Consider the following 26,941-nt stretch of genomic DNA (forward strand, 5'->3'; position numbering starts at 1 on the left):
CAGTTTTGTCCCAAACAAATGATGATGGCCTTGACCAGCCTGTTGCTTTCATTAGCAGGAGGTTACTCCCCAGGGAGCAGCGTTGGAGTGCCATTGAGAGGGAGGCCTTTGCTGTGGTTTGGTCCCTGAAGAAGCTGAGACCATACCTCTTTGGGACTCACTTCCTAGTTCAAACTGACCACAGACCTCTCAAATGGCTGATGCAAATGAAAGGTGAAAATCCTAAACTGTTGAGGTGGTCCATCTCCCTACAGGGAATGGACTTTATAGTGGAACACAGACCTGGGACTGCCCATGCCAATGCAGATGGCCTTTCCAGGTTCTTCCACTTAGAAAATGAAGACTCTCTTGGGAAAGGTTAGTCTCATCCTCTTTCGTTTGGGGGGGGGTTGTGTAAGGAAATGCCTCCTTGGCATGGTTGCCCCCTGACTTTTTGCCTTTGCTGATGCTATGTTTACAATTGAAAGTGTGCTGAGGCCTGCTAACCAGGCCCCAGCACCAGTGTTCTTTCCCTAACCTGTACTTTTGTATCCACAATTGGCAGACCCTGGCATCCAGATAAGTCCCTTGTAACTGGTACTTCTAGTACCAAGGGCCCTGATGCCAAGGAAGGTCTCTAAGGGCTGCAGCATGTCTTATGCCACCCTGGAGACCCCTCACTCAGCACAGACACACTGCTTGCCAGCTTGTGTGTGCTAGTGAGGACAAAACGAGTAAGTCGACATGGCACTCCCCTCAGGGTGCCATGCCAGCCTCTCACTGCCTATGCAGTATAGGTAAGACACCCCTCTAGCAGGCCTTACAGCCCTAAGGCAGGGCGCACTATACCATAGGTGAGGGTACCAGTGCATGAGCATGGTACCCCTACAGTGTCTAAACAAAACCTTAGACATTGTAAGTGCAGGGTAGCCATAAGAGTATATGGTCTGGGAGTTTGTCAAACACGAACTCCACAGCACCATAATGGCTACACTGAAAACTGGGAAGTTTGGTATCAAACTTCTCAGCACAATAAATGCACACTGATGCCAGTGTACATTTTATTGTAAAATACACCCCAGAGGGCACCTTAGAGGTGCCCCCTGAAACTTAACCGACTATCTGTGTAGGCTGACTAGTTTTAGCAGCCTGCCACAAACCGAGACATGTTGCTGGCCCCATGGGGAGAGTGCCTTTGTCACTCTGAGGCCAGTAACAAAGCCTGCACTGGGTGGAGATGCTAACACCTCTCCCAGGCAGGAATTGTCACACCTGGCGGTGAGCCTCAAAGGCTCACCTCCTTTGTGCCAACCCAGCAGGACACTCCAGCTAGTGGAGTTGCCCGCCCCCTCCGGCCAGGCCCCACTTTTGGCGGCAAGGCCGGAGAAAATAATGAGAAAAACAAGGAGGAGTCACTGGCCAGTCAGGACAGCCCCTAAGGTGTCCTGAACTGAAGTGACTCTAACTTTTAGAAATCCTCCATCTTGCAGATGGAGGATTCCCCCAATAGGGTTAGGATTGTGACCCCCTCCCCTTGGGAGGAGGCACAAAGAGGGTGTACCCACCCTCAGGGCTAGTAGCCATTGGCTACTAACCCCCCAGACCTAAACACGCCCTTAAATTTAGTATTTAAGGGCTACCCTGAACCCTAGAAAATTAGATTCCTGCAACAACAAGAAGGAGGACTGCCCAGCTGAAAACCCCTGCAGAGGAAGACCAGAAGACAACAACTGCCTTGGCTCCAGAAACTCACCGGCCTGTCTCCTGCCTTCCAAAGAACTCTGCTCCAGCGATGCCTTCCAAAGGGACCAGCGACCTCTGAATCCTCTGAGGACTGCCCTGCTTCGACGACGACAAGAAACTCCCGAGGACAGCGGACCTGCTCCAAAAAGACTGCAACTTTGTTTCAAGAAGCAACTTTAAAGAACCCTGCAACTCCCCGTAAGAAGTGTGAGACTTGCAACACTGCACCCGGCGACCCCGACTCGGCTGGTGGAGATCCGACACCTCAGGAGGGACCCCAGGACTACTCTGATACTGTGAGTACCAAAACCTGTCCCCCCTGAGCCCCCACAGCGCCGCCTGCAGAGGGAATCCCGAGGCTTCCCCTGACCGCGACTCTCTGAAACCTAAGTCCCGACGCCTGGAAAAGACCCTGCACCCGCAGCCCCCAGGACCTGAAGGACCGGACTTTCACTGCAGAAGTGACCCCCAGGAGTCCCTCTCCCTTGCCCAAGTGGAGATTTCCCCGAGGAAGCCCCCCCTTGCCTGCCTGCAGCGCTGAAGAGATCCCTTGATCTCTCATTGACTAACATTGCGAACCCGACGCTTGTTTCTACACTGCACCCGGCCGCCCCCCGCGCTGCTGAGGGTGAAATTTCTGTGTGGGCTTGTGTCCCCCCCGGTGCCCTACAAAACCCCCCTGGTCTGCCCTTCGAAGACGCGGGTACGTACCTGCAAGCAGACCGGAACCGGGGCACCCCCTTCTCTCCATTCTAGCCTATGCGTTTTGGGCACCACTTTGAACTCTGCACCTGACCGGCCCTGAGCTGCTGGTGTGGTAACTTTGGGGTTGCTCTGAACCCCCAACGGTGGGCTACCTTGGACCAAGAACTGAACCCTGTAAGTGTCTTACTTACCTGGTAAAACTAACAAAAACTTACCTCCCCCAGGAACTGTGAAAATTGCACTAAGTGTCCACTTTTAAAGTAGCTATTTGTGAATAACTTGAAAAGTATACATGCAATTGAAATGATTCAAAGTTCCTAATGTACTTACCTGCAATACCTTTCAAACAAGATATTACATGTTAAATTTGAACCTGTGGTTCTTAAAATAAACTAAGAAAAGATATTTTTCTATACAAAACCTATTGGCTGGATTTGTCTCTGAGTGTGTGTACCTCATTTATTGTCTATGTGTATGTACAACAAATGCTTAACACTACTCCTTGGATAAGCCTACTGCTCGACCACACTACCACAAAATAGAGCATTAGTATTATCTATTTTTACCACTATTTTACCTCTAAGGGGAACCCTTGGACTCTGTGCATGCTATTCCTTACTTTGAAATAGCACATACAGAGCCAACTTCCTACACAAGGGTCCTGGGAAAGTCCCTGTAGGAAGTTGGCTCTGTATGCACTATTTCAAAGTAAGGAATAGTATGCACAGAGTCCAAGGGTTCCCCTTAGAGGTAAGATAGTGGCAAAAAGAGATAATACTAATGCTCTATTTTGTGGTAGTGTGGTTGAGCAGTAGGCTTATCAAAGGAGTAGTGTTAAGCATTTGTTGTACACACACAGGCAATAAATGAGGAACACACACTCGGAGACAATTTCAAGCCAATAGGTTTTTGTATAGAAAAATATATTTTCTTAGTTTATTTTAAGAACCACAGGTTCAAATTTTACATGTAATACTTTAAATGAAAGGTATTGCAGGTAAGTACTTTAGGAACTTTGAATAATCACAATAGCATATATACTTTTAAATAAATCTCATATAGCTATTTTAGAACTAGACAGTGCAATTTTCACAGTTCCTAGGTGGAGTAAGAGTTTGTTAGTTCTTGCAGGTAAGTAAACTACCTACGGGGTTCAAGTTTGGGTCCAAGGTAGCCCACCGTTGGGGGTTCAGAGCAACCCCAAAGTTACCACACCAGCAGCTCAGGGCCGGTCAGGTGCAGAGTTCAAAGTGGTGCCCAAAACGCATAGGCTTCAATGGAGAAGGGGGTGCCCCGGTTCCAGTCTGCCAGCAGGTCAGTACCCGCGTCTTCGGAGGGCAGACCAGGGGGGTTTTGTAGGGCAGGGGGGGGGACACAAGTTAGCACAGAAAGTACACCCTCAGCAGCACGGGGGCGGCCGGGTGCAGTGTGCAAACACACGTCGGGTTTCCAATGGAAATTAATGGGAGACCAAGGGGTCTCTTCAGCGATGCAGGCAAGGGGGGGGGGGGGGCTCCTCGCGGTAGCCACCACCTGGGCAAGGGAGAGGGCCTCCTGGGGGTCACTCCTGCACTGGAGTTCCGATCTTTCAGGGGGAGCCTCGGGATTCCCTCTGCAGGCGTCGCTGTGGGGGCTCAGGGGGGACAACTCTGGCTACTCAGTCTCACAGTCTCGTAGTCGCCGGGGAGTCCTCCCTGAAGTGTTGTTTCTCCACAAGTCGAGCCGGGGGCGTCGGGTGCAGAGTTGCAAGTCTCACACTTCTGGCGGGAAACGCAGTTGTCTTGAAGTTGCTTCTTTGGAAACAAAGTTGCAGTCTTTGGTGAACAGGGCCGCTGTTCCCGGGAGTTTCTTGGTCCTTCTAGAGCAGGGCAGTCCTCTGAGGATTCAGAGGTCGCTGGTCCTGGGGAAAGCGTCGCTGGAGCAGTTTCTTCAGAAGGGGGGAGACAGGCCGGTAGAGCTGGGGCCAAAGCAGTTGGTGTCTCCGTCTCTGTCTTCTTTGCAGGGTTTTTCAGATTAGCAGTCCTCTTCTTCTTAGGTTGCAGGAATCTGAGTTCCTAGGTTCAGGGGAGCCCCTAAATACAGAATTTAGGGGTGTGTTTAGGTCAGGGAGGGCAGTAGCCAATGGCTACTAGCCCTGAGGGTGGCTACACCCTCTTTGTGCCTCCTCCCAAGGGGAGGGGGTCACATTCCTATCCCTATTGGGGGAATCCTCCATCTGCAAGATGGAGGATTCCTAAAAGTCAGTCACTTCAGCTCAGGTTGCCTTAGGGGCTGTCCTGACTGGTCAGTGACTTCTTGTTTTTCTCATTATCTCCTCCGGCCTTGCCGCCAAAAGAGGGGCCGTGGCCGGAGGGGGCGGGCAACTCCACTAGCTGGAATGCCCTGTGGTGCTGTAACAAAGGGGGTGAGCCTTTGAGGCTCACCGCCAGATGTTAGTCCTGCAAGGGGGAGGTGATAAGCATCTCCACCCAGTAAAGGCTTTGTTACTAGCCACAGAGTGACAAAGGCACTCTCCCCATGTGGCCAGCAACATGTCTCTAGTGTGGCAGGCTGCTAAAACCAGTCAGCCTACACGGGTAGTTGGTTAAGGTTTCAGGGGGCACCTCTAAGGTGCCCTCTGGGATGTATTTTACAATAAAATGTACACTGGCATCAGTGTGCATTTATTGTGCTGAGAAGTTTGATACCAAACTTCCCAGTTTTCAGTGTAGCCATTATGGTGCTGTGGAGTTCGTGTTTGACAGACTCCCAGACCATATACTCTTATGGCTACCCTGCACTTACAATGTCTAAGGTTTGGCTTAGACACTGTAGGGGCACAGTGCTCATGCACTGGTGCCCTCACCTATGGTATAGTGCACCCTGCCTTAGGGCTGTAAGGCCTGCTAGAGGGGTGACTTATCTATACTACATAGGCAGTGTGAGGTTGGCATGGCACCCTGAGGGGAGTGCCATGTCGACTTACTCGTTTTGTTCTCACCAGCACACACAAGCTGGCAAGCAGTGTGTCTGTGCTGAGTGAGGGGTCCCTAGGGTGGCTCAAGATATGCTGCAGCCCTTAGAGACCTTCACTGGCATCAGGGCCCTTGGTACCAGGGGTACCAGTTACAAGGGACTTACCAGGATGCCAGGGTGTGCCAATTGTGAAAACAAAAGTACAGGTTAGGGAAAGAACACTGGTGCTGGGGCGTGGTTAGCAGGCCTCAGCACACTTTCAAATCAAAAATTAGCATCAGCAAAGGCAAAAGGTCAGGGGGTATCCATGCCAAGGAGGCATTTCCTTACAGTGGGTGTTGGACATTATCCAACATGGTTGTTGTGTGGAGCTTATCAAAACACCTCCAAACATCACACCTCACAAACACAGACTCTGCATAGAATATCTAACCTTGCTCAAAAGGGAAGTTTAGGCTTTCTTGCGCAAAGGAGCCATAGAGCCTGTCACTTTTCAATAGCAACGCTCAGGAGTATACCTCTTATACGTTCTAACCCAAAAAAGGTGGATCATTGTGGCCTATATTAGACCTTGGGCCCATAAATTGTCACATCCAGAGCATTTTCATATGGTAACTCTATAGGACGTGATCAGTCTGCTATAACAGGGCAACTTTGTCTGCCCTAGACTTAAAGGATGCTTACTTGCACATCCCAATCCTTCCAGCTCACTGCAAATACCTTGGGTTCATAATACGGGAAAACAATACCAGTTCAAAGTGCTCCCATTCTGAGTCACTACTGCGCCCGGTGTGTTCACCAAATGGATAGCGGAAGTCGCAGCACATCTGCGCACAGAGTAGCACCATATCAGGACAGCTGGCTCTTCAAAGCCGGGACCTTTCTGTTGTCTTTAAAACAGTCTGTCCCCTCTACACCTTCTTTATCAACTGGGGTGTACCATCAACATACAAAGGTCACACCTGCAACCTTTACAGAGTCGGCTTTATCTAGAGGCTGTTCTCAGCAAACAACTAGGATTATCCTACTCAATGCAGCCAGGATTCAGAACATCACAGCGCTGCTGCAACAGTTTCACCCCAATCAACAGAGCAGTCAAGAATTCAATGAATCTTAGGCAAGATGGCATCTTGCATCACAATAGTACTACATGCAAGACTACATATGCGCCCACAACAGGAATACCTGACGAGCCAATGGCCTCAGTCATAGGGTCTACTACAAGATCTGGTGTTGGTAGTCAGCCGCACATATCACTCTCTGCAGTGGTGAAACTCACAAAATCTGTCAAAGGGCAGCCATTTCTCGACCGTGTTCCCCCAGGTCATTCTCACAGCGGATGCATCCCTCAAAGAATGGGGTGCTCACCCTCTGAATCTAAAAGTTCAGGGTCTCTGGCACATCAAACACCAGAGTCTCCACATCAACTAACTCAAGCTGTTCACCTAGCATTGTAAGCCTTCATAACACCTCATAGGCAAGGTTGTCCCGGTCCGGACGGACACTCGGACGGACACTATGACAGCTATGTTTTAGCTACAAAAACAGGAGCACACATTCTCTGTATTTATCATGCCTATCTCAGACAATTGGGCCTTCGACAATAGATAACAACATTCACCTCCTAGTTGAATTCCTCCCAGGGACCGGCAACAACTTTGCCGACCTCCTTAGCAGTATGCAGCAAAAGGTCCACAAGTGGGAACTCCACCCTGATCCCTCCACCTGTTCTTCCACAGGTAGGGATTTCCACAGATAGACCTGTTTGCAACTGCAGACACTCAAAATTCCCATACTACGCCTCCAGGTTCCCACACCCACTATCTAAGGGCAATGCTCTGTGGATGATCTGGTCAGGGATATTTGTCCATACTTTTCCACCTCTTCCCCTTGCTTCCATTTGTGATTTGGAAGCTCAGGCAAACATCTCTCACCCTCATTCTGATAGCTCCCACTTGGGCTGCACAACCATGGTTCACCACAATACTCGAGCTTTCTGTAGTGCTCCATGAGAAGCTTCTCCTCAACCCAGATCTTCTCGTTCAGAACCATAGAGAAATCAGGCATCCAAATCCAAAGGAACTCAACCTTGCGTTTTGGCTCCTGAGGCCATAGAATTTGGTTACCTTAATATCCCACCTGAATGTATGACCATTCTCAAAGAAGCTTGTAGATCCACATCTAGAGCGTGTTATGCTTCTGAGTGGAAAATATATTTTCTACTGCTGTGGTAAACTCATTGACCCATTTGATGCAGCTGTTCAAAACATTGTCTGCTATCTTCTCCTTCCGCAAATTGATTCAGTCCAAGAAAGGACAATTCATACACTAGATGTAAAAAGAGCTTTAATGTACTATATCGGCAGAACTAAGCAGTTTTGTAAAACTAAACAACTTGGTTCCCTTTTCACCCCCTCACAAAGGAAAGCCCATATATAAATCAGCAATTTCCAGATGGATAATTAAATGCATTCATACATGTTATGCCAAAGCTAAAATAACTTTTCCCACACCACCTATAGCACACTTTAACTGTAAGATAGGGGCTTCTATGGCTTTCCTGAGCAATATACCAATAGGTACAATCTTTAAAGGAGCTACATAGTCTGCTCCACACACTTTCACTAAACATTGTGTAGACGTGTTAGCATGCCAGCAAGCAAATGTAGAACAGGTAGTACGTACCCTTTTTAAACTGCAACACCCACAGGTTAGCCACCACTTTCTGGGAGGCACTGCTTTACATTCTATGCAGAGCATGTCCGTCTACAGGCCACACATGCCATTAAATGGAATGTTACTTAAACGTTAAGCATCTGTTTGTGGCATGTAGGGCTGTGGATTTACATGCACCCACCCTCTTCCCCAGACACCTGTAACCGTTGCAGTATTTTATTATAATTTCATATGCATGCTCATTCCTTTAGTATTACTTGCTCACATTCCATTCTCACCTGACTGTGGGAAAACAGTCAACAGTGGAGTCAATGACCATGAACATTATCACCGAGAGGAGGCACTTTACCTTGTGACTTGAGATACTTATTCGAAGAAAAAATTGTACACATCTGGACCCAACACTAGATGCAATGAGTATGCAGAGTATGTGAATCTACAGCTATACTTGCAACTGACAAATGCTTACAGGGTAAGTAACATATTCCTTCTGTTGACAATAAGGATTGGAGTGGGATAGTCATCTACATGGTTGATGACAGAGTAGGAGGCTGGCTCAATTTATTGTCTACACCTATGGTGTGGCACCCTATACTGATTCCAGGCAACCCTTACAGATGATGAATAGGTGTACAGGAAGCAAATGTTCTCGATGGGTAGCTGAGGCGAACAGTTAAAGCTTATCCAGGAGGAATGTAAAGCACTTGCAATACCACAGTAGCTAGACAGTAACTCACTCACAAGAAAGAACCACACAAGTGTTGCAGAAATGAAGCATACAATATTACAACACTGCTACTAAACCAGCATTGTTATATCTCGCTTTGGAGATATATACACACCATAAGTACACAAAATAACCATCAGAAATAGTATCAAAATACACAGTGCCCTATGGGAGGGCCAAACCATACACTAAAAAAGTGGAGTGTGAAATAGTGAACCCAACCAAGGTACATGGGGTAGTTGGCTGGGGGCAGATAGAAACACCAGAGGTATGTACAGTAATTGTCCCCAGCAACCAGGTGCAAGGTGTAGTTACCCACTCAGTTGTCCCATAGGCTAACATAGTGAGTAGTGGTTGGAATTCGTGGGATTCAGGACCCTTTCCAGTGGATCCCGAGGAAACCAGCAGATAGGAGGAAGGATGGAGAGTGCCCCTACCCCAGGATACTCAGAAGGCAGGAGTACCTACACCAGGGACCCAAATACATAGGAGACGAGGGACTCTCTGTAAAGTCAGGGTAAGCCTTGGTTTGTCCACTGCTGTCACGATCTGTGGACCAGGCCGGTGGAACCCAGGGAGGGATTCCAGATGACTGGGACCTGCAAAGGAAGGGAACAGAGTCCAGCACCCTTGGAGGTGGCCTGGTGGTGAAGGTACTAATGTCTATCCTCCTGCAGGTAAAGTTCCAGCAACTGTGGAAGATCCCAGGAGTCGCCTACGAGCTGTCCCTTGACTGACTGTCACCGGAGTGCAGGAGGGGAAGTCAACCCACATACTTTCTCTTTAAACCCCACGAGAGGGAGTTGAAACATATTGATGCCTTTTGAAAGAATGTGTTTGTAGCATGTGTTGCTGTAGATACATCCTCTACATACTCCTGCTATCTAGTGTTGGGCTCTGACGCTTGCAAGTTCTTTTTCTTCATTGAAATGTTTTGAGTCATAAGGTATTGGGACTCCTTCCTTAGTTGTTAGTGTACATGTACATGGACATTGACTCCATGTTAGATTGCTTTCTTCCGTCATCAGCTTCAGATGTGTAACTCCAAGGCTCAGAGTCCGGTGCCTTCCTCACTCTGGTTTGGGCCCAACCAATGAATTTGACTCCAGTATTATGAAAAAGGCCTTCATCATCCATGTTGCTAAGTGACTGCTCCTGGAAACCAAACCCACAACAGGGTAATTGCTCGGGCCTTAGGCCCTATTTGGAGCAGCATGCCTGTCATCTCAGATGACAAGTTAATAGAGGAGAATCCATACTGGGTGATGGAATGGGCCCCCTTCAAGAACTGTCTGTGATGCCACCCGAAGTTCTAATGAACTTACAACTAAGTTTGTAACCTATGCCTCTTCTCTGGCCATATCTTTTGAGAGACCGGTCTCAGCTTCAGCTCGAAGAAAACTCTTCAAGAAGAGAGAAGGTGGCTATAATTCAGATTGCAGTGGCAAGCCTTTGAAGATGCCTTGGATATCTTCGGGGAACATCCTTCACCCAATGCTGAAGAGTGAAGAAGCCTGCCTCTTGCTTTCAACCCCACAAGCTTCTCCTAGCCCAGAGGTAAACTTTCCTTCAGTCTCTGATAAAGAGGAAGTAGTTCAGCAGGCCTCCTTTGCATCCACACCCTCTGATCCTTTCACAAAAACCTCAGCAGAGAACCATGAGTATGGTCAAAACAGAGAAACACACCAGGCCCTTTAACTGCCCCAAGTTTTGGCTGATAACAACCCTCAAGGGGTAGTGTGTTGAACCCTCCAGCTGAAGCTCAGACCTCCACCACCCTTGGGTAGTGGTTGGCACTGGTTAAAGGCCTTGTAGCTCACAACTCTTCCAGCCATGGACACTGACCCCTTCCGGTTGTTGAGCTTGAGGATGCGCCTCAGGCCTCCAAGACCTTTCAGGCCGAAGAAACTTTCAGTGACGTCACTGAAACCATGCCTCCAAGCTGCATGGTGGCAAGCTTCATTTACTTTGACACACCTCCTTTGGTTACGAAGGCACTGTTGGTGCACTAGAGTCCTTCAGCATTGGGATCCTGTGACTCTGAGCAACCCACCCTTCAGCGACTTCAGGAGAAGCTAGATGTGAGGGGAAAAAGGACTGCTCATACACCCCCAATGGGGAAAATCTCAACAAAGTTGGCACTGTCCAGGTCACACCCCATTTATACCTTCTCCTCCACAACCATATTCTCCTCCACCACTGCTACCTCCTACCTCTCCACATCCACATTCATTAGAGTATTCCCCACGCTCTTACAAAGGAAAGGCAGCCCATTCCATCCTAAAGACTCTTATGATGTATCATTTGATCCAGTGCCCACTGATGACTTGTGTGACGTTTGTCAATCCACTGAGAGATTGAGACCTGGATCACTATCCAGTAAAGTCATCAAACACAGCCTCTGGGGACGGCTCCACATCTTACCATGAGGTGATTCAAAGTGCGGGTGCTTTCCGCAAGGTGGATATGTATGTTCTCCAGGAAGAATATATCATGGAAACCTTGTCTAGGTCACAGAGGACAGTACAATTCTTCTAAATGATGAAGGTATGTTAAAATCTGCCACACTCCTTCGGAGGATCAAGAGAAAACATTAGCTCTCCCCAAACCACCCACCCTGCATTAGGGATTACATCTCTCCCGACTCCCTGGTAGTCCATACTGCATGCAGGCTTGCATCTACTAAGGCCACTTGCAACACTTCCTAACTAACAAGGAGTGCAAGAAGCTTGATGCCTTTGAGAAGAGGTTAGCCTTAGTTGCCAGTCCTCTCTGGAGGATAGCCAACTCAGTCCTCCACCTCTCCTGGAATCACAACAGTCAATGGGACAAGATGCAAGAACTAGTTAAGCATCTGCCCAGGAGTTTGGGGGGGGGGGGAGGGGAATAGTGGTAGAGGGGAAGATCTCCTCCAGTGCCACTGTCTGCAGTGCCATGGACGCTGCCAACATGGCATCTCAAGGAGTCAACACCAGCATCCTTGTCACAAAAGCCATGCAAAGCTCTGTATCTTGGGCTTTCAGTCCAAGGTCTGACAACATCTGCTCAACGTACTCTTCAAAGGTGAACATCTTTTCGGCCCGAAGATGATGATAAAAATCGTGGAGGATACGGATACTGCCCAAACCATAGGCACCCTCCAGACTTCGTGCTTTAGAGGCTCTTTTGGGAGGCACCATAGCAGTTCAAAAGCCACCTTCACAGATCTTTCCCCTTCCTAACTGAGGTAGTGACAATCATAACACCTGCAGACATAGCAGGAGTGCACCAGGGGTGCCTGCAATAGCAACAGGGCAGGGGCAAAGGGAGTTCCAGCAAAGTGGCCTCCTCCTCAAAAGACAGACTTAATCCGATCACACAGTACGTCAAGGGGCACAGTTCCTCTTTTGCAGTAATTCTTATCAGACAAGTGGGTTTCATCAGCGGTTTTTACTCCTTCTGCATCCTCATCCACAAGAAGTATGGTTCACTTAGTCCTGTTTTAGATCTGAGACCTCTGGACCAGTACATCCTCTCCAAATGCTTCTGTATGTTAATGCTTCAGGATATTCCTTTTCTTCAGTAGGGGGATTGCAAGGTGATGTTCATCCTCTAGGGTGGCTATCATCACAACCTATTTATCCTGGTCCCCCATGCTACATACGCTTAGTGGTAAGTGGCCATCACTATAAATTCAGAGTACTTCCCTTTAGCATCATCACTGCCCAAAGGGTCTTCAAGTGTGTAACAGTAGTGGTCACCTAATTTAAAGGGGGACATCCACATCTTCCCTTACCTCATCAGTTGGCTTATCAAGTGCGCTGGCAAGCACCAGTGCCTACTGCATACTCTGGCCGCTATCTCATTCCTCCACAGCCTCTACCTCACTGTAAATGCCGCCAAGGCTCACCTACAACTCTTCAAACCAGCCTTCCTAGGTGTGATATTGAACTCACAGGCATAGTCTACCCCAGCCTGCAGAGGATCCTGCCATTACAGCAGATCTTACCACTTTTCAGCTAATTCTTTATACACCTTCTAGGCATCATGGCCTTGCACATCGCCATAGTGCCACAAGCTCGGCTACACATACTCTTACTGCACCAGTGCCTTGTAGCCCATTGATCGAAGGTGACGATCAAATGGAGGATCGGGTGTTTGTAAAGGCTATTTCACATCCTCTCTTCAGTGGTGAAACAAAAATAACCTGTTGCAGGGTAGGCATTTCCTAGACCCCAATCTGCAAGTTACTGTTACCATGAACTTCTTAAGCCGTTAGGGGGCACATCTCAACTGTACTAATGTGCTGTGAGAGTGGGCCCCTCAACAACAGTGGCATCACATCTGCCAACTTGAGCTCCTCGCCATACATCTCGTCTTTTAATCCTTCCATCCACTCATTCAAGGCAAATAAATTCTCGTCAGGAAGGACAGCATAACTGCTATTTATTATCCACAGAAACAAGACAGCACTCGCCCTCCCAGTTGGCACAGAACATCAGCCATTGGGAATTTGGACATCACATCCACCTGGTAACTGAGTACGGTATGGGGGTAGAGAGTGACTTCCCGGTCCTGGGACATATCAACAAGTCCACGAGTAGACTCTCCAAAAACAAGTCCTTCACCAGTACTTTCAGTGCTGAGACACTCCTCTAATATACCACATTACTACCCCCTGAAAACAGAAAATGTCCAGCCTTCATATCCTGGGACCCAGAGTCCTTGGGCAAAGCACTGTGAATGAACTGATGGGGATCTTGGCTTACGCTTTAGTGTCTGTGCCATTCCTTCTTTTTGTGGTGGTGAAGATGTGGCGCACATCTCCCTCTCATCTGCATAGCCCCCACATCAGCCAGACAGGCCTTGGACTCAGCACTCCTTGAGATGCCAATCATTCCCCATGAGAAGCTCTCGAACAGGCCAGCCCTCACCAGAAACCAATGTCAGATCAGGCACCCAGACACCATACAACTCAATCTAGGTATTTGGCACCTCAAGTTCTAGAGTTTTGCTAACTGTGTCTTAAGCAGAAATGCTTAGACATCATATGAGAATCCTGTAAATCTACTACACAAGCCTTCATGCAGCAAAATGGAAAACATTTGTTCACTACTGCATCCACAAACACCTCAACCGCTTAAAACACGCAGTCCAGGAAAATCTATTGCTACCTGCTCCTCCACCAAAAGCCATGCCTAGCCTACACCCCCATACATCTCCATTTAGAGGCCTTGACTTCAAATGCATTAAAAATACACTTCCTAGTGTGCAGTTATGTCTGTTTTTACATTTCATGAGGTTCCTTGTGCCAGCATGTAGAGCCGAAAATTTGTTTACAAAACTGTTAAAATAATTTTTTGCTGAGCTGTTTATTTTTTGCTTGGAAAACATCTTCCATTTTCTTTAAGGAGCGAACGTGAATCGAACAACACTCAACAATGACCATACCGTATTATCCCTGGCCTGTGCTGGTGGACACCTGGCAGTTGTGGAGTTACTGTTGGCCCATGGAGCGGATCCAACCCACCGACTGAAAGTAAGTTAATTCGGCTTTACTTTACAACCACAGATTTTGGCCCACTTACTAACATCCTAAGACCTTGCTTCAGTTATTTCTGCCCGATGGACTTGAGCTACTTTATAAAGTTAGTGTAAAGTAGAGTGATTAACATATTCACTTTGCCGAATGTTGTAGAAAAAAATATTTAAATGTAGAGGTGGTTGTTTCCTTCACTGTCATCCCTCTTTCCTGAAATGTTTAGGTCTTAAAAATAGAGGCATTCGTATATAATGAATCTGATGAGCTATCTTATTTTAGTAGTTCAAACATTGGGAGAGGCCACGAAGAAGTGTTGGTTAAACTTTTTAGTGTGTTAAACAATTATCCTTTTCTTCTGTAGTTACTCGATTTTAACAGGAACTGTATCCCATGAACTCGCCACCTTCTGTGTGGTATTATAAAGGACTCTGAAGCAGTGAATGGATGTATTTTTGCAGCATGCTGTAAAATACAAATTTGCAGGGAGTCTAATTTCCTAAGTTTTTGGTCCACTGTACCTTGTCCTTCACAACAAACCATGTATAGAAAGTTCAACACATTCCAACCTGCATGCATAGACCAACAGGGCGGTGATTAATGGGGAGCCTTCTTAGCATACTGTTAAGAATGCAGTGCCCAGTTGTGTTTTACAGTTTCAGAGAACAGGTAAGAAAGAGTTTATGTACTATGAAAAAGTGAGACTACTTTCTCCCATTTGTTTTAGATGCAAAAACTGAATTTACATTAGTTGTATTCTAAAACGTGACCAGAAATGAGTGTATGACTTTATGCACCTAGCTATTAGTTTGACAGATATGGAATATTTTGACCTGTACCCTGGATTCTGTGTGAAAGTGTGTTCTTTTTTCAAAGAAAAGAGAGGGGGAGATGTTCTGCTTAATTGCTCTAGTTGAGTTTAGACAACCAACCTTTACATGTTTTTGTTAACTGATTTAGGCTGGAGCGCGTACCTTATTATATTAGTTTTGAATTAACTATAGATAATTTTAAATGCAGTTAGTTTTATATTTACCTGCAGGCCAGAATAGCAGAAAGGAGTTTGTTTGCTTATTCATATCCTTTTACTTCAGAGTCCTAAATCTAGTTTTAGTTTCATAAAAGCTGAATTTAGTAACTTTACGTTAAAGCCACTTCAAGGTACTGGTGTCATGCAGAATATACAGTCATTCAAAGTGATGCAGTAGTGGAGATAGATTTACTAATCTTGGGTTATAGGAGAAGCTTTTTTTCTGCGATGGAGGGGGTCTTAATGCATTATTTTAAGTCTTGGAGCTCCAATCTTTCCTTGATGGAACCATTTCCAAAAGATATCGGACCACCCAGTGCTTCCTCACCTTTTTCTAGACTTCCCCTTCATTGAGAAACCTGCCCTTAATTCCCCTATGTGGTGTTTTGGTACAGATCTCGCAAGTCAACTTGTACAGCATTAGGAAGATTGCTAACCCGTGAATACGATCAGCATAAGAATTCACACCTTGCTGATGTATTTTCTCAGAGTTCACAAAACACTGGAAATTGCTCTGTAAGAAATGGGCACTTAAAGTACGAAGTTAGTTCACTTCTGCCCCTTGCAGCTATTCCAAATTGATGGCTGTGATTGCAGTTCATTTGTTGAGAAAAGAAGTCCTAATGTACTTTAACACAGATGAGTGGCTCATTTAAAAAAAAAAAAGAAAAAAAAAGGGAACTTTCCGTTCATTACCTAGGTGTGATTTTGGACACTGAATGTGATCTTGTGTGACCTGGTGTGTGATCTAGGGCACCTTAGAGCAGCAGTTTTCTGTTTGAATTAAGTGTCCGCCTTTTAAAGTAAGCAAAACATCCAGTGACTGATCTGTCATCTCTATAGGACTCCATAACTTTGTACCTTTTAACCCAGAATGGCAGACTGAATGTGTGATCATTGCAACAATGCATGAGAATCAGTGGAGCTAGCTATCTTGCAGTTGGTCGTAATAACTAGTTTGCAACATGTGCTGCTGTAGATTACTTGCTTTGCATACTTCTGCCAATAATTAATCGTGACAAAAATTGCAACTTAGATTGTTTTTTCCCCTCATCAGGTTCGGACATGTGCTTTGGAAAAACTACAACGTGAGCTACAGTAATAATATAGTAACTGAAGATGTAATAAACGTCAGAAGTAAATTCCTATAGGGACTGATAAATACAGACTGATAAATTCAAGTCATTCAAAAAGTAGTGATACCAGACTGCTAAACAAAAACGAATAATAACAAGGGAAAACAAGGAACAAAATCACAATAAGCGAAACTTTAATTAAATCATGTACATAGCCAGATGATCGTGAAATATAAAGGTGTGAATTTACAGAAAACTGACACTCTAATTCAGGCACACCACAGTCAGACTAAACAACAATACACAGTATAATAGAATCAAACAAAATCAACTTACACACATAGCAACATTAATACACTAATTCATGAGGAATACAATAAATATGGACATTAAAAAACAATACTCAGAGATGGGGGTGGATCCAAACCCCTCTCCTGGAGATCATCACATAACTGTGTGGCGACAGCAGCAGCGTCAAGCCTGACCATAAAGACATCATATGATGACTTTAGAATGTATGTGGATGGGTGCATTTGAGGCCAGGTCTTGTAAGAATAACTCAGTGGGGTGGAGGTGGGCCCTCATGGAGAATACACCCTTCAGTTCTGCCCTAAATGCAATTAAGCTCCTATGGTCAGACCTGCAAAGGCTATGCAACCTTTGTCTACCAAGGAGCCACTAGGAATCCAAATTTATGGCCTGCCCGGCCTTTTCAAATAAGGTTATCTACAAAACTACAGTGCCATCTTCCGAGCAGTCGACTGAGTCTGGTTTTGAAGACATTGAAGGGACATATTCGGACAGAGTGAGGGGTGGACCATCTGGTATGATAGGAGGCTTGGGGCCTTTGATTCCAGAATACATTTCATTGTCCACAGTGGAGCACACTCCCAGGACATGGACTGCAGCTAAATTGTCCACACTATCTGAGGATCTTCTCTGTGGTGTTCGATGTAGACATGAGCTTGAGTTTCAACTCTAGGGCAAACATCGATGATAGCTGGTATTCCAGCCTGAGCTGGTCCTGAAAAGGCCGTAAAAATGTGCTGTGGCCTGTCGAGCCTCAACGCAGGGAGATCCCCTCTCTACACTGAGATCCGGAGACACTTGTCTTAAAAAGAGGTTTTGATGCTGAAGGATGCTTCAAAACAGGCCTGGACTCCTAGTAATCCTACACAGTCTTGATAATCGAGGTACCTGATGTCAGAAAGAAAAAGATGTCCATTGATAACGCAATTGGACACATACTGTACAGTCTCCACAGCAGACTGTAGTGGAACTAGCACTGAACAAAAAGTAACAAGCATTTGCAATGCAATGGGTCTCGCATTTGCTCAAGTTAGAGCTATTAGCTCCTAACCAGACTTTTCTTGCCACATAATCTGAAAATGAAAAGTAAAACAGTTTCACCTAAACGAGCCGACGGCCGCCTTGAGTGTGAGGGAGGCATACAAAAGGAAACAGAAGTTCGCCGGCAGTCAAACGTATCGGCAAAAGTGCAATTATCCTTGTAACTGGCAAAAGTGCACTTAGCCATGTAACAGGGTCGATATCATGCAAAGTGCTCGACTAATGCCCAGTGAGATTGCACTGCGTAGGAAATAAAAACATAATGTAGTCCAGAAGCCATACGGAAAACACAGAGCCTCGTATGTTTTCAGTAGTTTACCGGTGCTCCCGAGGAAGGCTAAACACAGGAAGAGACCTGATGTATACATGCCTTTCACTAATGAAATAAAGTGAATTTTAAAAGACAAGCCCACGAACCAACCAAACTGATGGGTGTGGTTAAAAGCCCACAGAGAGATTACAACAGGGACCAGAGCGCTCATGCGCGCGTGGCCCTAAAAATGTGTTTGGGGCAAGCCTTAGCTGAGGAACTCTGATCTTTCCCTATACGAAAATGACACGGGCATAGTCGGTAGCCTGCCGCCACAGTCACCAGCATTGTCTCACTGGGACATTCACTGCACACATATTTTAACATTGATCATATTTTAGAGAGTCGCTTGATATGGACTTATGAGATGACCCCCCCCAGCATTTTTAAGGTATGGACTCAACTTTGGAGCCTGTCCAATAAAACTTATCCACCAGATGACACAACAGCGTTATCATGCATTTGTTATTTTTTCTCCCAAATATCAGCTGACCACCACAAGGTGAAACTTTTCATGAGGGTGGAGGAAAACTTTGTTGGAGACAGTCTGAAACATGGAAACCTCTATTCATTTACTTCCCACTCTTAAGCACTATTAAGTGTGTAGCAGAAAACATCAAGGACCTTGTAAATACAGCAGCTGTTAGCCCCAGAGCTGAAAAGAAATCTAAAGCTGAACAAGAAAAAACCCTTGTATGTTAGGGCATTGGAGCACCAGATTCCTTGGTTGTTCATAGAGCTGTCAAAATGTCTATAGAAAAATGCCTCTTTAGATGTGGTCACCCACCCATTTTCTGCCTGGTTTCTGATGCAATTTGGACTAAACGTGCACTGGGTCCCTGCTCAACAGGTCCTCAGTGCCAGATCTCTTTGCTCAAAACTGCACAGTCATTTTTCCCAATTGGCAAACCTTTAGCTACCACTGTAAGCCCCTACAAAATGGTACCCCTAGTACCTAGGGCATGGGGTACTGAAGGAGGGCCCCTGAGGGCTGCAGCACAAATTGTGCCACCCTCATGGACCCTCTAAGTGCACCCAGTGCTGCTTTTGCAGGCTCTTAGTGCAGAACTAAAATGAAAACACAACATAGCACACAGCCTGTGTACCCTGTTCCCTTTACAGTGCATGCAATTTATGTAAGTCACCCCTCTAGCAGTCCTTCCAGCCCTCAAGACAAGGTGCATTATATTACATGTGAGAGCATACCGGCAGGACAGATATGCCCCTGCTGTGTCTGTCGATTCTCACACATAGTAAGTGAACAGTGAAGCAATTTTAAATACATTTGCTGGACACTGGTCATTACAAGTTCCCTAGCTACACGATGGCGTAATTGAAAATAGGGAAATTTGGTATGAAACATCTCCTATTAATAAACCTTCACTGAATCCAGTGATGCATTTATTAATACATGCACTCAGAGGACCCCTTAGAGGTGCCCCCTGAAAACCTACCAACTCTTAGCATGGGCACTGACTGGTCAAAATGAGTGCAGCTACCTGTTTGGAATAGGGTCTCTGGTTGGCAGTCAGTTTGCACTCTGCCTAAGCAGGGACCACAGCTCTAGTCAGGGTAAGGGAGTTACACTCCTAGGACAACCCCTGCTCACCCCTTTGGTAGCTTGGCATAAACAGTCAGGCTTATTTCAGAGGCAATGTGTAAAGTATTTGTACCAACATACACAGGAATACCGTGAAATACCTGAAAAAGAACACATCACCAGTTTAGAAAAAATAGCCAATGTTTATCCAAATCAAATAAGACCAAAACAACAAAAGTCCAACATATACAAGCAAAGTGATGAATTTTTTAAATTAGAGTCCTAATCCATAGAAGTCAATGGATGCGTTGTTTTTACACAAAGTACCTGGTTTGCTTCAAAAATAAAGCTGCACTGGCATGCATGCATCAAAAAAATCAGCGATGCATAGGATTCCTTACTCGCAAGTGGGGCCGTGAGTTGTTTCTTTTCTGGTGGGGTAGGCGATGCATTGTTTTTCTCTCATGCAGATGAGCGAAGCGTCGATTTCCAGACAGGCAACCTCAGGTCCGTGCACATTCACTGTGGCTTTGACGCCCAGCAACGGTGCACACAATTCCTGCGCACGGGTCTGATGAGCCGCAGGGCATACAGGTGTTGTCGATTTACCTGCCACGATACAGGTGGTGCGTCGATTTACCCCCCTGCCCCTAACCTGCCTCCTGTGAGTGAATTTCAGTCATGGTTCCACCAGCGTCTCCTTTCAAGGGCCAAGGGTCTGGATTAGGCACCACTTGACAGGGTAGGAGTCTCAGCAAGAGAGTCCAGGTGCTGGTAGAGGAAGTCTTTGATGGCCCTGAGACTTCAGAATGGGGGGCAAGCTCAGTCCAATCCCTTGGAGACACTTAACAAGTAGGGAAACACAGCAACGTCCAGTCTTAGTCCTCTCCAAGGCAGAAGCAGCAACTGCAGGCCAACCCAGCAAAGCACACTCACAGGCAAAGGGGCAGTACTCCTCCAGTTCTTCAGCTTTTCTCCTCGGCAGAGGTTCCTCTTGATCCAGAAGTAAATCTTCAAATCTAGGGGTTTGGGTCCACTACTTATACTCTTTTCTGCCTTTGAAGTAGGCAAACATTTAAGGAAAGTCTGTTCACAAGAGTCTGTTCACAAGATTCTGTGTGCCCAGGCCTGGCCCCCGACACACACCAGGGGGTTGAAGGCTCCATTGTGTGAGGGCAGGCACAGCCCATTCAGGTGTAAGTGACCACTTCTCCCTCCATTTTACCCCAGGTGATTCATCAGGATATTCAGGATAAACCCCAGCTACCTTTGCATCACTGTCTAGAGGAGGTGCACAAACAGCCCAACTGTCAGTCTGACCCAGACATGAATTCCACAGGCAGGCAGAGGCACAGAATGGTTGAGCAAGAAAATGCCCACTTTCTAAAGGTGGCATTTTCAAACTGACCATCTAAAAACCAACCTTACCAAAAGTTGTATTTTTAAATTGTGAGTTCAGATACCCCTAAACTCCACATCTCTCTCTGCTCCCAATGGGAAACTGCACGTAAAAGATTTTTAAAGGCAGCTGTCCCCATGTTAACCTATGAGAGAGATGGGCCTTGCAACAGTGAACACTGAATTTGGCGTTTTTTCACTGTTGGGACATGTAAAACACATCAGTACATGTCCCTCCTTTAACATACACTGCACCCTGCCCGTCGGGCTACCTAGTGTCTACCTTAAGGGTGCCTTACATGTACAAAAAGGGAAGGTTTGTGCCTGGCATGTGGTACACTTGCCAGGTCAAATTGGCAGTTTAAAACTGCATATACAGACACTGCAGTGGCAGGTCTGAGCCATATGTACAGGGCTACTCATGTGGGTGGCACAATCAGTGCTGCAGTCCCACTAATAGCATTTGGTTTACAGACCGTGGGCACCTCTAGTGCTCTTTAATAGGGACCTAATAGTAAATCAAATATGCCAGTCATGGAAAAAACAATTACACATACAGTTTACACAGAGAGCATTTGCACTTTAGCACTTGTCCGCAGTGGTAAAGTGCCCAAGGTACCAAAAAAGCATTGAAAATTAAGTTCAGCACACAGTCAAAACACAGGAAGCGGAAGCAAAAAGACAGGGGAGACTACGCCAAAGATTCCAGGTCTAACACCACCTTAGAGTTCTGTTCCCATGATGTGAGAGCCAGTGCTCTCGAGGGCTCATAGCAAAGGCCTGCTTTTGGCAGAGGTGTGACCTCCTCTCCCAGGCAGGATAGACATTCCAGGGCAGGGAGCTTCACGGCCTTACTGCCTTTGTAATGCGTCCCAGGTCTCCTCAGATTGTGAAGATGACCAACCCTCCTGTCCTGACCCTACTTTTGGCAGCAGCACAGAAGGGAAAATTAGTTAAATTAAGAAGAGTGCCCACTTCATGCAAGTCCCACCCCTAAGGTGGACGTGCGGAAGTGAACTTTACTTTTTCAATTCCTCCATCTTGTGTGGATTGAATTAGGTCAATAGGATTAGCGTTGTGCCCCTTCCAAAAAGAAGTGGCCATAATTAGGGTGATCTCACCCTGAAGGTGAGTAGCCCATTGACTACCACCTGGCAGTCCCTGTAATGTCCCTAAATTCTGTAATTAGGTGGCACCCCTGAACCCTAAAACTTGGATTCCCTTCGACCTTAGAAGAGCAAGACACCATAGAAGTCAGACCAGCAGAGAAGACCGAAGACACCAACTGACTTGGCCCCAGCTCTACCATCCTGTATGCAGCCCTCAAACAACCTGCACCCAAAAGAGGACTTGCCCTGCAGCCCAGCGACCTCCAAAGCCTTGGGAACACTGCCTGCCTTAGATAAAGGCCAAGTTCACCCGTGGATAGCAAACCTGTCCAAAAGAAACCAACTTCAAAGAAGTAGTCCGCTGAGTCTGCCTAAGGGACTGTGAAACAGTCTCTGGAACCACCTCTGCACCCAACACCCACGGCCCGCGTCCAAGTGGCCCACCAGTCCTGTGAAGGTTCCCCAGCGCTTCTGAACAGTAGTCCACTGTGGGCTGACCCCCTGCTGGACTCCACAGTGACGCCTGAAGCCTCAATCCGAGGACTCCCCATGACTGCGAGACACTGCAGTCTGTTTTCAATGCCAAAAGACGTCCCTGCACTTGGTGCCCCTGGGCCTTGGGGAGCTGGACCATCGGTGTCCCTACTACCTGTGACCTTTCTACTTACACGGGCAGCTGTGGATTGTCCTCGCCCGGCCTCCCCGTCAGAGCCTGCATCCTGTTTCTGAAACTGATCTTCTCCATTGGATAACATTGGTTATCCAATGCTGTGTTTGCACTGGCAGCACAACTTTATTCAACCTCAGTGTCCATCGGTTAATATAGGCACCTGACTCCGAATTTGACCTCTGCACCTGGCTGGCCCTGTGCCACTGTGGGTGCACACTTGGTGCCGATTTGAACCTTGCCTGGTGTGGACCTAAAACCCATAAGACTGGATATGTAAGTCAAGACTTAACTGCAAAAATGCATTTTTGATTTCCTCCAGTAGGTTAACATTGAAGACTGAAAATTGAACTGTTGATTTTTTTTTTTTCTCTTCTTTAAACTGAAAAGTATTTTGAATTGCAAACTGCTTATGTAATAGCTAATTACTTTGGATCCAAACATATATAAAAGCAACTGTTATTTTTCTAAATTGGTCTTGGATTTATTCTTTGAGTGTCATTTATTGCCTCTGTGAGTACAACAAATGCTTAACACAACTCCTTGATAAATCTAACTGCTCACCCACACTACCACCAAAAGAGGACTAGACCTATCTATTTTTGCCTCTGCAAGCCTTTAGGGGGTCTACTGGACTCTGCACAGTGTACTTCATTTTTATCCACTATATAGAGAGCCAGCTTCCTACAGCGTCCTTCACCTAGAGCACTTGTAGTGCCCTACTTCCAGACAACGCCTGAAATCGATCCAGATAGCAAGAGTAGCTGTAAGCGCAGCTACAGAATGGCACATCACCAACTCAGTTGGTCTGTTAACATATAAGAGGTTCCCACTGGAAAGAAATGAAGCAGTTGGCCAAATACCTGCGAGAGGCTTACAGAAATGGAGGCAAGGAGTAGGTGGAAAAGGGGAGAATAATTTCCAGTGCCAACATCCAATGCACTCTATATGTGTCTGATATTTAAAAAAAAGACACTGACACAATCAAGGCTATGGGGCGCCCCAAACCAGTAGGTCTGCTTTTTTCCAGAAACAGACGAGTAAGAGGAAACTTTGCTGCCATACTAGAGCAAGGAGATTTTGAACAGCATTAGTCTTTTCAGGAAGGACAGCGTTCTAAGTCCTATCAGGGAGAAGAAATCTCAAGCAACAGCTGCTCTAAAGCTAACAGGGCTTAAAGCAATAGGGGCTTCTACATCAGGGCAATAACTTAACTTCCATTTCCCAGAACAGCTGAAATGTGAAAAAATAAATTTATATCTTCCACAGTTGGATGACAACCTCCGAGAAGTGTGTATGAAACATTGATTCCCTCAGATGCTGCTTGGAATTTCAAAAAGGGGAAATAAAGATTGACATGGAGAAGATTCTTTATACTTCCTAATACCCAAAAGGGATGGAGCATTCAGGCCAGTGCTCTACGACTTGCTAATAAACTGCTATGTCATGTCAAATCATTTCAAAATGACAACTCTGCAAGATGTAATTGTACTGCTCACTCGTTATTGGGACCTTCAGTCTCAAGGACTTCTACTGCCACATCTGCATCCACCCAGTGTACCATCAGTGCTTCCGATTTGTGGTAGATGGACCACACCATCATTTTAAAGTACTACTTTTTTGTGGGGGGGGGGGGTGTATGGCAGCCCCCATGGCATATACAAAAGCACTAGTGGTGGTTGCAGCACAGCCATGTTGTAGTGCCATTGGCTTTCCATATCTGGACATCTGGCGGATAAAGCAGACACCAGTGCCTCACACTCTCACAAAAAGTAATCTTTTCTCAGTGTGGCTCTTTATATGATATATCAAATGTGAAATGTATCGTACAAAGATCCAGGGATTCCATTACCAGTGGACAGGGGTTTGCTATGCAATCCCAAAGCACTCTATTAAGGTGAGGGGGCTAGAGGGGGTGCAGGGTAGGGTTCTGGCATCGCCCTTGTCAGCCTCTTCTAAGCCCCTTGCCATGGAATTCAGTTGAAGGTCATCCTGTTGGGTGTGGTGTGTTATCACTTATTTGGAAATTGGTCAGTCTGCACACGGGTAGCTGGTAGGTTTTCAGGGGACACCTCTAAGGTGCCCTCTTGGTTCTTGTATTATTAATTCCATCACTGGCATCAGGAAGGACGTATTAATAAGAGTTGTTTGATATCAAACATTCGTAGTTTTAGTGAAGCCATCATGTAGATGGGGAACTCGTAATGAGCAGTGTCCAGCACATATACTTGAAATGGCTTTCCTGTTCACTCTCTATCTCAGAATCGACAAGAATGTAGCAGGGGCATATCTGCTCTTGCAGATACGTCCTCACGTGCAATATAATGCACTGTACCTTAGGGCTGTAAGGCCTGCTGTAGAGGTGACTTACAATTATTGCATGCAGTGTTTAGGGGACAGGGCACAATGCTGTGTGGTATGTTGTGTTTTCACTTTTAGCTGCACCAAGGCATGCAGCCTGCAATGGCATTCTGTGTGCTGGGTGAAGAGTCCTTGATGGTGGCTCAATACATGCTGCAGCCCTTGGGGACCCCCCTTGGTACCCATGCCCTTGGTCCCAGGGGTGCCATTTTCTATGGACTTACAGGGGAGCCAAAGATAGTGCCAATTAGGGGGAAATTGTTCAATTTTAGGGAAAGAGACCTGGCAATGAGGACCTGGTTAGCAGGAACCCAGTGCACTTCCATTTGAAATTGTGTTATGTACCAGGCAAAAAAGTGTGGATGACCATGTCAAAAGGTGCACTTTCCTGCGCTCCACATGCTAGGTTACACAACACATGCCTAAAAGTCAAAGCCCTCTCCCACCAGCAGACTCATCTTTACTTGCAGAGGTTATCCCAAAAATGACAACATTATTTAAAAGACTGCTTAACTCTTTACCAGAAACTGTATCCTCTGGAAGAAAGATTGATCTTGAAAATACTGGCAATGATGGCTGCTTGCATTGCTGAAGTTCTCCAATGCTCATCTACACATACACCGGTTGCAAGGTTCTCTAAACAGCCAATAATCAGAAGCAACTTCTCAGTGGGGGGGGGGGGGTGTTGGTACAGCCCAGGGATCAGCAATACTAAAATTGTAGAACACAAACTTGTTTCTATGCAGGTTGCTTACTGTTTCTTTGCCACAAGTGACCATTACCACAGGCACATGCTTTACAGAGCTGGGACAGCGTTTTGTCCACCTGACCATTCAGGGCACTTGGTCTGTCCAACAACTGCACATCAGTCTCCTCGAGCTGATAGCAGTGCAGCTGGAACTGTGTTTTTTTTGGAAATCAGAATCTAAAATGCTCAGACAGTGATCATTTAAACAGACATGACCACCATGTATTGCATCCAATAGCTGGAGGGGCACACTCGCCTAACTTTGAAACCTTAGTGGAAACAATATGGCCATTAAGCCGTTTGTCATGAAATATTTTCCTAATGAAGCATTTTCCAGTAGTGGACAACTTAGTAACGCTGGCTAAGCAGCATGTATAACCAAACACATGAATGAATCAATGAATGAATAACCTACATCTTCCGGAATTTCAGCAGTAGGAGGCACTTTGTAGTCAATCTCTTTGCCACAGGACACAACAAAATGCCCAAACTTTATCCCCAGAGACCCACGCATATATTTGATGGGCAGTGATCTATGTATGAACAGGCCAGGGGTATTTGCCTACACTTTTCCTCAACTGCTGTAGATTCCATTTGTAGTGGGGAACATAAGCAGCCATCTGTGAGACTCATTCTGATTGCTCTCACTCAACCACGGTACTCCATACTATTGGATACGCTATTTCATCAACACAAAAAGTTAACAATAAGTGCAGACCTACGCACTAAATGGACACAATCTTTAGTTTGATATGGAAGGTTTTAGAGTTCGGGTACTTTAGTTACTGAAAGAGTGCTAGCTCAGTGTCAAACTCGTATGCCCAAAACAAGAGCATGGTACATCACCTAATGGAATAAATATGAACTCTAGTGTCAGCTTGATCAAACAGCCTATACAATCTTAAGTGCAGGACTTGATCTGCTATTTGTCTGATCTGCAAAAAACAGGTCTAACATACCTCTATATTAGGTTTCATTTGGCATGTATTATAGTCTGCATACAGAGTAGACAGCATTCTTCAATTGAATTCTGCAGAGAACACCACTGG

At 46.1% G+C, this 26,941-nt stretch overlaps 1 protein-coding gene across 6 annotated transcripts in view; it reads left to right on the forward strand.

The window, feature by feature from the left end:
- The window catches only part of LOC138291300 (ankyrin repeat domain-containing protein 17-like), a 1,121,799-nt gene that overhangs the window by 343,373 nt on the left and 751,485 nt on the right, over window positions 1–26,941 (forward strand). For all 6 annotated transcript variants that reach the window (XM_069230308.1, XM_069230310.1, XM_069230309.1 and 3 more), the window contains exon 12: window positions 14,176–14,303. In XM_069230308.1, coding sequence (XP_069086409.1) covers window positions 14,176–14,303 — 128 coding nt within the window. The remainder of the gene's footprint in view (window positions 1–14,175; window positions 14,304–26,941) is intronic.

This window comes from Pleurodeles waltl, chromosome 1_1 (assembly GCF_031143425.1).
Source record: "Pleurodeles waltl isolate 20211129_DDA chromosome 1_1, aPleWal1.hap1.20221129, whole genome shotgun sequence".
NCBI classification, from domain to species: Eukaryota; Metazoa; Chordata; class Amphibia; order Caudata; family Salamandridae; genus Pleurodeles; species Pleurodeles waltl.